Source organism: Hippocampus guttulatus, chromosome 14, assembly GCF_054856545.1.
Source record: "Hippocampus guttulatus isolate MCC_2025c chromosome 14, RoL_Hgut_1.0, whole genome shotgun sequence".
Lineage (NCBI taxonomy): Eukaryota > Metazoa > Chordata > Actinopteri > Syngnathiformes > Syngnathidae > Hippocampus > Hippocampus guttulatus.
The window spans coordinates 3,044,336-3,059,515 of NC_141274.1; the positions used below are offsets into that span (position 1 = coordinate 3,044,336).

A 15,180-nucleotide genomic window follows, 5' to 3' on the forward strand; every position below is an offset into this window, starting at 1 on the left:
GCATAAGAGAGCAACGGGTGAGAGGGGCACGATGGCATTCATGTTGACAGTTGCTAAGCACAAAATTGTTGTTACAAAGGCAAAAAAAAAAAAAAAAAAAAAAAATGTCGATTTTTGGGGTGGTGGGAAACAGAAATACTTTCACTAATATACAACTACAAATTATAATAGCAAACATACCAAATTCATTGTAGAGGTATTGTACGGGGACACTCGGATCCAATATCTGGCAACATGCATTATAAATTATGCTTTTATATAGACAAAAAAAAAATTGACTGAAATTCTATGTGCTCGAAATAAAATAGGTTAGGAACACATAAAGCCATCTCCGATAGAGATTTGCTGTTGACCAGACTCATGACTATAAACATGTCTGTGCGTGCATACAATTAACATGAATTATAATTAGTACAATTTCAAGTAATTGCTTTCCTGTAATAAAAAAATGTTCCACATTTTAACCTTTTATGTACTGCTCATTATATTAGATCAGATCATGCTGTGCAGGTGGACTTCATAAAGTGTTCCCAATTTATCTTTGCAAAACAAAGCTAAGCTATTAAGATTTAAAAAATAAAAACAACACCAACCACAGATTGTGCATGAGGTGCATCTGAACAGTTCCATGACCGTTGTCACAAAAGATATTTCAAACCTAAACTACAAGTTTTTCTCTCAGGTAACCCCCCCCCAGTCTAAATCACACTTTTACAGGCCTCTCTGGCACGCCTTAATGCAATTCTTCACTCCCACAGCTTTGCCATCATACACTCATCCACATCTACAAAACAGCTTCTCTTGACTTTAAAATTTTTTTAAAAAAAGATAACACAGAGCCAGACAACAAGTTTGCTCCATCACGGTGAGGTTCTTGTCAGGCAGGAAGTGTCAGATTCTCAAAGCAATGCGAGCAGCGTGTTGTCAGGATGAAGCGGCCACAAGTCATCTGGCCACAGCTCTTGCCTCTTCTCGTGCACTGAACGGAGGAAAATCCACACGATCGCAAATTGGCGCTGCTTGATCGCCTGGCCCACGTTGAAGGAGAAAATTCACTTTACAGCTTGGGTTTGAAATATGGTTGTGTGACACAAGCCATGAGACTTTTCAGACGCGGCTTGAATTTGGAGCATCAACCTGTCACAAACGGCTGCAGACTAATCCGTTTTGGGGGATTTATCAAAATGCCGACATTCATTCATAAATTGTAGTTGTGCAGAAACACCAGCAGCAGTATGTGACCCACAGTTTGCGACTCCACATACATTATTCAAACCGAAGCCGCGTTCTTCCGAGCCACGCGGAGCCGCCAAGCAAGAGTGGGTGGCTACTAAATGCAAGCGTGTCAGTCGTTCCTACGGGAACGTGTCAATGTTCAACTTTTGGGGGAAACAAGCGACAGTGGACCCTTCTGTATCCGTGTGCTTACTTAACCACAACATGAATCAGTCCTTTTTTCATTTTTTTTTTTAAACTCCACTCACTGCCATTAACTCACCCTTGAGGTTTATAAGGCAGTCTTGTAATGTAAACGAGTGCAAACATATTCATAGTATAACCTCCACGTGTGTACTTGACCTTCATTATGTGTATTTCTGAAAACGTGCACTTTTACTCAAGTACATTTCCAAGAATGAAATGTACTTTTTACTCCGATACATTTCATTCATTCATTTTCCAATCCGCTGATCCTCACAAAGGTCGCGGGGGGTGCTGGAGCCAATCCCAGCCATCTTCGGGCAGTAGGCACGGGACACCCTGAACTGGTTGCCAGCCAATCGCAGGGCACACAGAGACGAACAACCATCCGCACTCACACCTTGGGACAATTTCAGAGTGTTCAATCAGCCTGCCACGCATGTTTTTGGAATGTGGGAGGAAACCGGAGTACCCGGAGAAAACCCATGCAGGCCCGGGGAGAACATGCAAACTCCACACAGGGAGGCCGGAGCTGGAATTGAACCCAGTACACCTCTGCACTGTGAGGTCGACGGGCTAACCAGTTGACTACCGGGCCGTCCTCTGATACATTTGCTATAACATTATAGGGTGCTATACGACTGATGTGGCAAGGAGATACTGCTCGTGGGAGGTAATAAAAATGAGACAAAAGTTATCAGGAACTCTGTGTGTACCCCCCCCCCCCCCAACCAAGAAATAAAAACAACCACAATTCTCAGTACCATGCCGACACCATCAACTCCACACACTCAAGCTTCCAGAGACATGCCTCTGCACAGCCGACTGAAGATGCAGCATTGGACGCTTCCTACCTGGGGCCAAGTGAGAGGGCGGGGGGCGGGAGAGGAGAGAGCTCGGGGTAGGAGGGGGTGGTGTGGTGTGTCCGGGTACTGAGAAGGAGTTGCGCCTAGCGACGCTGAGCGTCTATACCTGCTGGACTGAGCACCAGGGCCTGGAGGATGTCCGACAGGGAGACGATGCCCTCGATGCTGGAACACTCGTCCACCACCACCAACCGGTGCACCTAATTGAAACGCGGGTGGAAAATATACAGAACGCATGTTAATGGATGACCACTGCACCGTTGGAGAAGATTAAGTGCATTTCCCCCCCCCCCCCCCATTTCATTTAGACGCAAGTTATTTACTACGATGGTACCTTGGGGTGACATTTCGATTTGTTCTGTGACCGTGCTCGCAACTCCAAACGTGTAGATTTCCCAATTGAAATGCCATGAATCTACACCAGCCCCCGCCCTACCAAATATAATAGTGTTTTTTGTACTTCGTAAAAATAAAGTAATGACATGCATGAAGTGTAAAAAAAAATAAAAAATAAAATAAGTTTTCGCCCAATTTTTTTTTTCTGCTTCAATTCAACGGACATTGTGTTGCTCCTGGTATGTGTGCCTTTGCCTCCTGGGGGCAGTGTAAAGCAGATATACAGATACAAGGTACATGGAAAAGCAAAAAAATGAAAATCTCCATAACTTGATATGCTTGATAAAAAGTAAAGACATTTTTGCAATCAGCACAAAAAATGATTTTAGGGACACATAAAGGCATCTCGGATGAAAATGTGTTATCTGTCTACCTGCACTTATGTTGCTCCACCATTTATGTTCAAATATCCCTTTCTTTAAGGGTAATTACAACACGACCCCGATGCCATTACTTCGCTTATCGATGACGTTTCCAATAATGTGTTAGCTGGTGGATTTACGAGCCAAGTAATGTTGTTTGAAATGCATTTCTGTTTTATGTTGAGGTTGACAGTAAACTTGACCTGGGATTAAAAATGAACAGCTCAACGAAGAATTTTCACTATCTACCAGTCAATAGCAGGGCACACATAGCCATTCATCCCGACAGCTTGTTTTCAATCAACCTAAAGTTTTTTTTTTTTTTTTAGGAACGGGTAAAACAGACTCACTTCTGCCTTGACAATTCTGTCCACAATGGTCTCCATTGTTTCCATTTTATGGCACTTCATGACTCCTTCAAAGTACTGAGAGCGATGCTTAAGGGCCTGGGTCACCGTGATGTCCAGGTTGTTGTACGTCTTCTCGGCTGCCAGGTTCTGCACACAAGCGAACTCTTGTGAATCATCAACACAGCCGCTCAGTCTCTCTGCCGGCCCAATGTTTTTCCACTTACGATGACATCAAATTTGGAGTAGATGTCCACAACTTTGCCTAGAGGGGAGGGGAGGGGAGGGGGGGGGGGGGTTGGGTGGAACGACAGAAAGTCAGCTTTCCAAGCCTTTTTTGTTTTTTGGTACGAGTCCTAACCAGCGCATGAATGTTCCGTTGACCTGACTCATCGACCACGGGCAAAGCAGACACTCTCCTCTCTACAAAGATGTTGAGGGCTTTGATGATGGGGGTGTTGGGGTGGATGAAGGCAATGTCTTGGTACGTGCCGATGCCCAACTCTCCCAGGGTCTGCTTCATGAAAGCTGGCTTCGGCATCTCACACATCTGGACGACACGACACAGAGACAACAAGATGTTGGCCACCAGGGGGTAGCAGACGAATGGAAGTGAAGGGTGGTACATGGACTTAAGGCAGGCGGGACAAAGGGTTGGCGAAGAACTCGTGAGGCGGACAACGGAAGACATTTGAAATTAAATCATGTGCTTCCAACTTGTTAGTGAAGGACATTATCCGTTACAAAATAAGATCCATAAAAGCATGCTTGGATGGGTCTGATGTGGAAGAACTTGACATCAACTCCACCAAACACCCTTGTGATAAATTAGAATGCAGACAGGGGGACCGTAGTTTAAAACTAACTGAGCCTACATATGAAAGAGAGCTGAACAATCAATCAAATTGAATTCGAATCACAATGTATTCAAATGCAATTTTCTAATCGCAAAAACTATCAGTCTTTCATGAAACATACGTTGCAGTGAAAAAGCCACAGATTTGTTTGCGTTATTGTTGTAATCAGACTTATTGACTGAAGGCCAAATTCAAAACAAAACTTAGTTCCCAAATAATACACAAATATCAATACGCTTTTATTTTGAAGTGATTCTGGCTGACTTGGCCAATTTGCCAGACTGTGTTTGAGGGGTCGTTTACTGACGTCACAAATTCTTGCTTTCGACGACGACAATACAACGTTGTACTGAAATGATGTTCAATCGTAAAATCATTCAACCCTTAAGTGAAGTTATGAGCGGCGGGGCGCTTAACTCGCTTGAAAGAATACGTCGACGTGCAGCGCAAGAATGCGGGCTCACTGCATAATGATTTTCATTTATTGTTTTGTATTTATGGCCTCAATGTGTTTTTCTGACGCAGATTCCTTCACGGAATTCTTACTTTACTACTGCATTAGTGTAGGTTAGTGGTAGAAAAGCTACGTGCTACTTGCGTACAAATCGGAGTTATGTTGCCACTGTAGTAACGGAACTCTGTCGTAAACAAAACAAAAAAAGAAACATCTCACAGATACTCCTAAATCTTTTCCAGCCTTCCCAGAAAAGCTGCAACGGGGGTCAAAGTGACTTGGCTTCCTAGTACCTCAGAGTGAAATCTCTTGTGTTGGTGTCAGGACTCACAAAGAGCTGGAGGAACTTGAGGATCCTCTTGTGCGTGAGAATATAAAGTGCGTTCCCGGTGACTGGGTCGATGACAGGCAGGCGGTGAATTTTGTTTTTGATGAGCGTGTACACGGCATCGAAAAGGCTGCGACACAACAAACACGGATGACGGCAACGAACCTCGATGAACAAAAGGGAGCGGATCTTGATTTAGCCATCGAGGCGGCGTACCTTGCGTCAGGCGAGATGTTGACAAGAGGTTTGAACGTCGCTTGAAGGTAAACCTCTGCGGGGACAAAAAAAAACAAAACACGAAGACACTTGAGCGTTGCATCAAATGTTCTGCGTATTTCAATACTGCAGTGTGTATTATTTGGGCTTACAGAACTTTTGCGGAGTGTGGCGAACATACTGTACGTATACATCAAACACTAATATTTGGTGAAATTTAATGCTTCAGTGAAACTCCTCTACATGGTCGAAAATACCCCCTAGTGTGAAAAGATTTTCATGCATGAAAGCCATTCCCACTTTTCTGCTCCCCCTACAAAGAAAAGTCCCCCTGTTATATGAAATCTTTTTCTCTGCTCTTTCCTCGCAAGGAGATTCACTACAATGAAAACAAGCCTTCTGCAAAAGTCTAATCACACCTCAGCATGCCACAACAACCTCGACTCCTTCGTCCGAAAATGGCAACAGCAAACACCCACCACACTGGTTTACACATGTGCAGTAGTATAGGAAGTATTTGTTTCAGACGCAGCACGAACGCTGCATTGCTAAAATGGCGACAAAACAGACCTTTGCATACCAAGGAGTTAAGAAAACAAAAGCTTTAACGCTTGAAGACAGGATAAAGGTAATAAAAATGAAAGATGGAGCAAGCAAAATAAAAGTGAATGCTGATTGTAAATTTTGCAATTTCTTTCCATTTTTTTCTTTCTACGCTGGCTATATGAAGTGTCAAATAAGTGTATGCTCATATTAATGCAGTATTGGAATAAAAATAAAATTTGCTACAGTGAAAAGTCCCCTGTTGTGACTTGCCGCAAACGTGATTTCGTTGTAGAGGAGTTTCGCTGTATAGGCCAGTGATTCTTACATCGTATGTGGGGCCATAGTGGCATGTAAAAGGATCACGAAAAATATTCCTCAAAGTGTGCATTACATTACAGAAGATGAAACTCCTTTGTTTTTAATGAACACACATTTAACATTGACATTGCGCCGGAGTGGTCAAGGTCGAGTCGGGCTCACCTCGCCATGTCTCAAGCTTATGCTCTTCCAACTCGTATATTTGCACCTAAAACAGAGAGAAGGACGCCGACGTCAGCTGAATGTGTAGCGGTCTGAAGCGAACCCAAGGCAAACCGGGAGCGGTTATATGGAGCTACCAGTGGTGACTTGTAGTATCGGTGAAGGATGATGATGAAGTCTGTGATCGTCAGCATGCCTGTGACGAGAAAACACGCCATTAAAAAAAACAAAAACTCAGCAACTGATGCTAGTGAGGAGAGGACAATGTTTTGAGAGGGGCCCATCCGACTACCTCTGCGCTGACTCGATATTCATTATTCAGCACGAGCAGTAAACTCTCCCCAAGAAAAAATGAAGGCACAACAAATCCAATTCACTCGCCGCTTCGATGTTTTCTTTGGCTACATATTCAACCCGTCGGACTGCTGGTCAATACAGAGGAGCCTCTGCTGAGCCTAATGGTTTGTGGCGGTTTGAATGAACTTGATAAAATCACGCTCTACTAGCCATGGCCGGCGGCAATAATACAAAGTTTCCACTGTGCTCATTCACCAGCAGCCCAAACGCACTGACGTGATGATTATGACATTAGAAGCAGACAAGAGAAAAGGGTAAAACATTGAAGTCTATAAATGCAGACTCTGAAGACCGAAATGAGAATAGTAGGGACATGAAGCATCTCTGCCAACACAAGATTGTAAATAATAGTTGAGGACAGCGGATTTGGGGGGGGGGGGGCTTACCTACAAAGCTTTGCTTCTCCGTGTCCCAGAGTGGAGCCGCTCGCACGCCATTGGCAACCAAAGCAAAGAAGGCTTTCTTAACCTGTCAAATATCATTTTGCAAGACAGTATCACATTTTATGAACACTCTACTCAGGACGTTCACTCGTTTTATGATTGAGATTGCCGAGATCAAGCGCTAAGCCTCTACAAATCGAAACGCACGCTACCAGAATAAGAACGCGCCTTTGGATTGCGACACAAAACATCTGATTGACCAACATCAATGCCTGATGCAACGATAAGACAACGTTCAACACTTTGAATCCTGCAGCTGTGACGCGATTTATGAATTTTTACTGACGCGCTTCATGTTTCCAATAGATGTCCGTATAGTTTTATCACATCCGACCAATGAAACTGTCTGAGCCCGCCCCCATACTGAATATTCATATCTGCATAGTTCAGTGGGAGACTTGGGATGACGAAATGTTTGACCAAAACTGTCTGCATGCTTCGAGTGAAGCGTCAAGTAACTCTAGCAAGAGCAACTACTGTTGACATTTGCCAATGCTGAGAGCATGGAGCAGTGTACCAAAATAAATTAATAAATAGATAAATAAAACCATCCACTATTGCCGACGGGGTTCTACTGGACGTAAGCTAATCAGCGAATGGCCCTCAATGTAAGGGCCCCGGCGCACACTGAGCGAAACTTCCGAACGTGGAGCAGACCGCCGCAAAACAACTGACAACTGGCCACTCACTCCCGCGCATTAGGGAGTCACAATACAGACTCCCTGCGATGTGAACTGTGTGAGCCTGTATCGCGTTCGGAGTCTCCCTTTTTAATCAGGTACAATTTGTCATCTGGAAATTATGGCATCCATTTTTTCATTTAATTTTTTTGGTGCAAAGACTATTGGCACTATTGAAATTGCACCACTTATTTAAGATGCTACAACTATGACGAATATCACCCCAAACATGCAACCACCGACATCTCCTTTTTAGGTCAAGTACATGGTGGATTTTTTTTTTCCATGTATCAGGACCAGCATTCAGATCTGCTGTGCTCCAACCATCATTATGAAAACCTCTAAACTTTGTTTTTGTCGTTGAAATTGTGTTGCAGAACGAGCAGGGGGCTGATTTCACTCGTTCATTTCCGATAGTAAGGTAGGCCGTTTTTCTGCGCTCTGGTACTTGTGCATATTATGTCCTCCATCAAGGTGCCGTGTTTGGAAGATGGCTGTCCATATGAGAGGCAAAGTATTCTTTCCTCAAGCTGTTTATTTGTCACCATGAATGTTAATTAACTTCAATTAGCATTAGCTTAAGTCTGCTAGCTTAATGCTAACACACAATGGGAAACAGCAGCAGAGTCTTAAGGTCATTTTAAAGCAAACAAACAAACAACTGTTCTCGAGCATAAACACAGCAGGAACACAAATGTGACTTCCAGCACTACTAAAATGCACGGAATTTCCGTGGAAACAATTAGAACCACCGGAATTCAGAGTTAGTTCAGTTTTGCTGCCGACTTCTTCACATCGATGTATTTAGAGGGTGTGACCTCAAGGAGAGAATTTCACGGGAGTTTAAATAATGACCTTCACCCAGCATTACCATTGCCTGAAGCGGTTCTAGATGCATATTAACACACAACGAGGCAGCTTGTATTGATGTGGTCATGTGTTCTTTTTTGGGTATTTTTTGTGTGTGTTTTTTTTGGTGTGGCTTCTTTCTCATGGGAAGTGGGAAGCAAAGGAAGTTGTGAGAGGTGAAAGCCAACTTCTGGATTCTCTTTAATCTGCTGGGAGTTATTTCCTCTTCTGTCAGATAAGAGTTTGTAACCCGTGTCTCTGTGGATTTAGTGGTTGACGATATACACTTCAAAGACCTGGCAGGATTACTGTTTAACAGCTTTACGACGGTCTCGTCTCAATTTCAGCCCAGAGGCAAAAAGTGCTCTGAGGTCAAATATATTACTCGGCTCCCCCATTTAGTATTAACCCAGCTGTGCCAAGAACAAGTACACTCAAAATTAGATGGCCAACGAAGTGGACTTTATCACACAAACAGTGATCGTTTGACCCTGTGCAGATTTAAAGTTTGCTCACTTGCACGGAATTATACAATCTCAATTAGCATGGTTGCGCAAACTGACATTTGGACAATTGTATGTATGCAAGTAAGAGAACGTTAAAACGTTACAATAAGAGGCCACGAGAGAAAGAGATAAAGGGAATCCGAACTCACTTGGAGAGCTGTGTCGAACACGACCAGCTTGGAGCTGGTTGGCACAATGTCGTAGCACTTGTGTGATTTCATAAAGCGCATGTAAATATCACTCTCGGGCTCAGCAGCTGTAACGAGACACACATACACATAAAAAGTGATGAAAAAGAAAATCACTGAGAGAGCGGAAACCATAATGAGCACTTGGAAACAACACCTGCTTTACAGCCTAAACAACCATTATGGCCTTGGAGAACTCGCTTCCACTTTACTGCATCCTCCCACTGATCGTTAAAACTCTCTAAGAGACACTGATGGTGGGGTGGGACCTGTACGCTTTACCGTAAAAGCACGACGCTGAGTGCCATGCACAAAAACTATATCACCCGACACAGTATTTACCAAAGTAAAAATAGTCCCTAGTGTGTTGGCTCATTTCAGACTGACGGAGGAGCAAGGTTGGAGGAGGTAGAAATACGGGGAAATGAAACAACGCTTGTCCCTCTCCTCATTTCGTGGATAGGTCTACTAAAGATGACATCATGTTATTGCTGCGTTTAACAAATGAACCGTTTACGTCGCCTAAATATTACTAATGATCACAAACGTTAACTTCGTGCTTCAAGTGGGATTAATTTCAAGTTGAAGACAAAGTTAACACTGCTAGTTAGCCAACTCAACAACAATGTCTATCAGTAGTTGCCCAAACATTCTTGGTAGCCCGTGTATAGCGCGTATTTGGCTTTTGTTGATGTTTAAGTCGGATTTGTAGGGATGAGCAGGCCTACTGCAGACGTATTGAATATATATCGGATTTATGAACATCAATCATATGAAAGAGTCAAATTTGAAAGAAATCGGAATTGTACTATTAACATTGCATGAAAAGAGTCCATGTCACAAAAGAAAAAAAAAAAAAAGACGAAGCGTGAACATGAGTTCCATTTCTTGGACTGAATTGAATTAATCTTTGATTCTTTGAGATCCAGCCTCCTCTAACGCACCTGGTTTAACTGATCAGCTCAACAGCAAGCTTTGCAGAAGCACGATAACAATCCTGATCATTTGAATCAGTTGTGTTGGAGGACGCAGACGTTGTAAACAGGCCGGAATATTGGCTCCAGAGGAGCGGACTTGGGCACTCTTGTTTTAGATGCACTTGTAAACACAAGTAATAGAGAAAGAGGTGAGGCGCAAAAAAATAAAAAAAAATTTAAAAAAAATGGAATTAAAAACAAAAATCAAAGGGTGCAGTGTTAACGCATCAAATCTATCTCAACACATCAAATCTATCTAAAATGAAAATTTAAAAAAAACAAAGAAACAGTTCAGGTGTGATATACATGTAATTGCAAAAGTGATTTCTCGTCAAATAATGTGATTTTTTTTTTTTGAAAGAAAACATTATTTTCAGCATTACCAGACAAGAGATGACAATACGTGTCCCCACCATGTCCATTCCAACTTTCTTTTTGATTTAACTGCACTTGCAGGAGCAAGTGCAATGCAAAATCAACACACGGATGCAACTCATTGTCAACATTAAACATGTGCAAGATTCGCAGTCACCCACTCGAAAGTGTGCAGGGTGGGAAACTGGGTACAGACGTCCGGAAGTGGCAGCCAGCTAACAGTTGCCTTCATATCTGATGCAGTGCTAATTGCATTACCATGGACGACCCTTTCAGGTTCAACTTACCATCGTCGTCGAGTTCAAGTTTCTCCAGCATGCCTTCGAATAAACCGGACACCTAAACGAGACAAAACGGGAGGTTTGTAGTCTGGTGACAAAATAAACCCAAAACACTGACGGAGAAAAGATGAAGAAAGGGCGACGCACCAAAAAGAAACTTTGCACGAAAAATTGTCGGCGTGACGCTTTATTTCCCAGAAGCCCCTGCGGCGACAGACGACGACGACGACGTGCGCGCCACCGGCGTTTGGACCCCGAGCCACGGAACCGCTCCGGTTTGGCTAAATATACGCGCGCAAATACACACGCTGAGAGGAGTCCGTTGGTTGTGCGGCAGCAACTTCCAGCGGTGCCTTATTTCAAGCGCACAGTCCCCCTTTGAAAGACACAGTGGAACAGTCCTGCTGCACTTGACTCAGGCAGGAACGGGGAGCCGCCGCGGGGCTTCCGAACAAAACAAGTGCCCGTGAATTAGCCTGGATTCAAACGCGTCAAAGTCATAAAATCCTCCAAGTCGTATTCCAGCACTTGGCAGTCGCCGTAGCGGAAGGATAACTGGCGACAGTTATGGTGGACCAGAAGCCGGAAGCCCCAGGCAGCGTGTAGACACACCCCTCCGCTGCCTGACCATATTCGGAAAGCCTTTGTTGCTAGGCAGCAAGAGGCCGGGGATGCCTTGCTGCATCATTGTGTGACATAAAGGCGCGGCCCGCCGGCGCTGCATTCCATTCAACTGGTAAATTGGTTCATCGGCACTACGACTCGGAAAAGTGAAATGGAAAACCACTCAAAAAAGAAATTGAGCTGGCCAGACTTCAGATATGATATAGTCTGACGTCACATAAATGCTGACGGCCATACTAAGAAACTTAACAAAGTATAGTGGCACTTTGCCTTTGAGTTCCCCGACAGTATTTTGAGTTACAAACGGATTTTTCCAGATTTTTCTTTGTCTTGCAAACCAAATTTAGAATTACTACCAAGTTTTCATTTGAGTGAAGTGGAACTAAAAATGGAGCAATTAACTCTTTCAATTCCAGCCACTAAAAAAAGAGAGCCGAGTGCAGAATTGTTTTGAGCCTCCGAAAGAGCTTGCAGTTGATCATTTGAATCAGATATGTTGAAGGAGAGAAACAACAAAAAAGATTCAGAATAGGGGCACTCGAGTTTGACCGCTGTGACCAATTGCCAATTTAGAGCATTCTGAGCAGTTCTTTTAAGGCTCACGGGATATTGTTTTATGACTATGTCAACACAGATGCTACCAAACGAAAGAAAATACTCTGTTCTTTCATCACACACAACAAAATCTAACTTATTCCAATTTTTTAATAAACAGCAGGAGAGTATGGATTTGTTTCATCTATTTACCGGTCAACCTCCAACTCCTGATGTCCCTCACGAGGCTACAACCTTAAAGGCAAACATCCAACACATGCACAAATTCTATAGTAAGTACAGTAATTACATGGAATTGTTGACACTTTTGTCATATTGTTCTTCTCTTTAAGGTCTTAGTTTTCTGGTAAACTTTCAGATCAGATCTAGTAAACTGCAAGTGGGGAATTTCCCACCTCCCTGCGATCGCATATGCAGGAAATAAAAAAGAACCCACGACTTGAGCCGTTTCATTTTATGGAATACTCATAGCGTTCCCTTTGGGCGCTTCATATTCAAGCTGAGGTGCAAGACGGCCACTGCAGCAGTGAGAAAAGATGCGTAATTGCTCAAGGATGCTCTACCACATCGCACCGCAATAGTGACACAGCGCTTCTCTGGCCAAACACATCCATAAATCTGCCGCATGCCACAGGGCGCACAGCCCTTCTTGGCTGCACAGCAAACTCCCGAGGTTCCTAATCCATTATATTGATTGCTTTTAAATTTTGGACTTGGAAAAAAATATATAATAGCGCTACAGTACGTCAGTGGGTTATTTTATCAGGAGAGAGCCTAGTGTGGCCCTGCGAGCGCTTCCCCGCCGTCCCTCAATCACAATCGGCGGTCCTTGGATTTGAATATCAGCAACAGACTGGAGATGAAATATCGACTCGCCCTGACCAAGTGAGCATCCATCACTGCTTCAGATGATTATTCATTAAATCAGCACACTAACTCCTCACTCACTACAGCACCGCCATGAATCACGCGTGAAGTGAGCTCTGGATCCGATTGGTCCACGGTTTTTGAGCTATGGCTAACATCCTAAAATAATATTTACACCCCGTGCATATGGGCCACACTCAAATGCACACGCGCGCGCACGCACGCACACACACTTAGAGTTAGGTGTGAGACCAGACCAAATAGTAAGGGCTTCTTCCCCCAACTGCGCTAAATTTATCAGTAGTAATGCTATGATTATTAGAAGCTGTTCTTTTGTTCATAGCTGCATTTACATGATACAAATCAATATATTACATTACACCGCAGAACCATGAATCTTGAATGTCTTCACGAGAGGACAATTTGGAAACGTTTTACAGAAAGATTGACGTCCGACATCAGTTCAGTCCAATTACTCAACTGCATGCCGCCATAAAAGTAAACATGAGCTCAGTGAATGTCTCCTACCCATGCTAGTTAAAAAGGATTGCAATCTAAAACTGGCGGTATAGATAGAGGGAGGATGGAAATCGCCGCGGGTGCTCTTTCATTCACTTCAGTAGACAAAGAGTACCGTAACAAAATATACTCATCAAAAGCATTCTTAGCACACTTGCCGGTAGCCTCAACTGACACATCGCTGTCAAGCACAGTGGCTAACGCTATAGCCAGGAAATAGCCAGCCTCATACCTAAGGCTATTCATGAGTTTCATTCCAAGTATCTCAACAAAGTAGAAATGCCATTCAAAGGCATACACACATGTCCACAATCATAGTTTCTCCTGTATATGTGGTTCTCAAAGTTTTCTCAATCACTGTAACCCTTGTGAACTATTTTTTTTCAGCCAAGTACCCTTTCATCAGCACCAAAGAATTAAAACTGTGTGATGTGCCATCAGTGTCTGTTTTATTTAACTTTCGAACTCCATTTGTAGTGGTCTCTCGATTTGGGAATGAACAGGTAGAGCTAAAAAAAAAAAAAAGAGAAAGAAATACTGAAGTTGATTATGAATAAAGATATGTGCTTCTAAAGTTACAACGTGACCTTTGAACCGGTTTTGTCGCACTGATGTGAAAAATGTTTCTCCAGTGAAGAAAAAGTAGTCTGTCTCTGCCTGGAGAGCTCAAAACGGCAATTTTATTTCTGCCTTGTCACACGGGTAAGTGGTGTGATAACTCGGCTCCAATAATGATGAGGCGTTCTAGCCTCATTTAGTTATAGATTAGCGTTCAAAAGCCCGTTAATGGTCGTGCAGTCAACACATCTTTAAATAGACAGCTTCTCCCTTTAAAGGCCTTACAAGATTAGGAACATTTTTTCAGGCTGACTCACTTGTTGTGAGGTAGAGCATGCTGGCATGGGGCTGGAAGAAGGTTTTGGGGGTTTGGCGGAGGGAGGGCTGAGGCGCTGTCCCGTGTCCAGAGGCGTGGACACTGAGCGCGGGCGGGAGCGTTCCCCCAGGCGTTCCGGGCTTAGGCCGCCCTGGCGGGCCTCCTGAGTGAACGCGGGCTGGCCGAAGACCTGCGTTGGGGTGGTAGGTGGTGTGGAGATTCCAGAGGCTAAAAAAAGAAAAAAAAAAGTATTGAACGTCATTTCAATACATTCTGGCGCTCTCAGTGACACGAACAGCGTCATTTGACAGCTTAAAGACACTGGAAAGATGTTGTGGATAACATCACATGCTAGAGATGGAATGCACAATTGAGATATAAAGCCTGGCGCAGGTGCTGACAGGCAAGGATGAAGTAACTTCCCACGTAGAAATATGACTTTGTTATAGTGGCATTTCAATAAGTAAAAAAAAAAGTGTGATCTTGTTTTTAGGGGCAGAGTAGAAGGCAAAACAAAGGACATACACTCATGGAATTTCTGTTTGCCGTCATCTTCTTTTTGGGGAGCTCGACAAGACCTCTGAGACGTATACACTACTCTGCAAAATGATGACTTCATCATTTTTTGGGGGATTTTATCCGATATCATTAATAGTTGGTTACATCAGCAATGGAGTGAGCAGTTTAAACTGCCTGTGATGCAGCCCCTGCTTTAGTCCCAAGGTGTCAGTCACATGACTGCGCCACCACCGCATGCTTCGCTCGCATGAGGCGTCACAATCTCACGCCGTGACATGTGACACCGCCGGCATAT

The 15,180-nt window shown here is 43.6% G+C and overlaps 1 protein-coding gene across 3 annotated transcripts in view; it reads right to left on the reverse strand.

Annotated features, from left to right (window-relative positions):
* The window catches only part of prkag2b (protein kinase, AMP-activated, gamma 2 non-catalytic subunit b), a 31,985-nt gene that overhangs the window by 1,421 nt on the left and 15,384 nt on the right, over positions 1–15,180 (reverse strand). For 2 of the 3 annotated variants that reach the window (XM_086128785.1, XM_086128786.1), the window contains 12 exons: positions 14,368–14,594; positions 10,934–10,985; positions 9,256–9,362; positions 7,015–7,096; positions 6,409–6,467; positions 6,272–6,317; positions 5,246–5,300; positions 5,033–5,159; positions 3,775–3,940; positions 3,618–3,655; positions 3,394–3,540; positions 2,392–2,485 (listed from right to left, as the gene is read on the reverse strand). In XM_086128785.1, coding sequence (XP_085984911.1) covers positions 2,392–2,485; positions 3,394–3,540; positions 3,618–3,655; positions 3,775–3,940; positions 5,033–5,159; positions 5,246–5,300; positions 6,272–6,317; positions 6,409–6,467; positions 7,015–7,096; positions 9,256–9,362; positions 10,934–10,985; positions 14,368–14,594 — 1,200 coding nt within the window. Of the gene's footprint in view, positions 1–2,391; positions 2,486–3,393; positions 3,541–3,617; positions 3,656–3,751; positions 3,941–5,032; positions 5,160–5,245; positions 5,301–6,271; positions 6,318–6,408; positions 6,468–7,014; positions 7,097–9,255; positions 9,363–10,933; positions 10,986–14,367; positions 14,595–15,180 lie in introns of those variants that run through there. The other variant, XR_015102801.1, reaches the window with a different exon arrangement.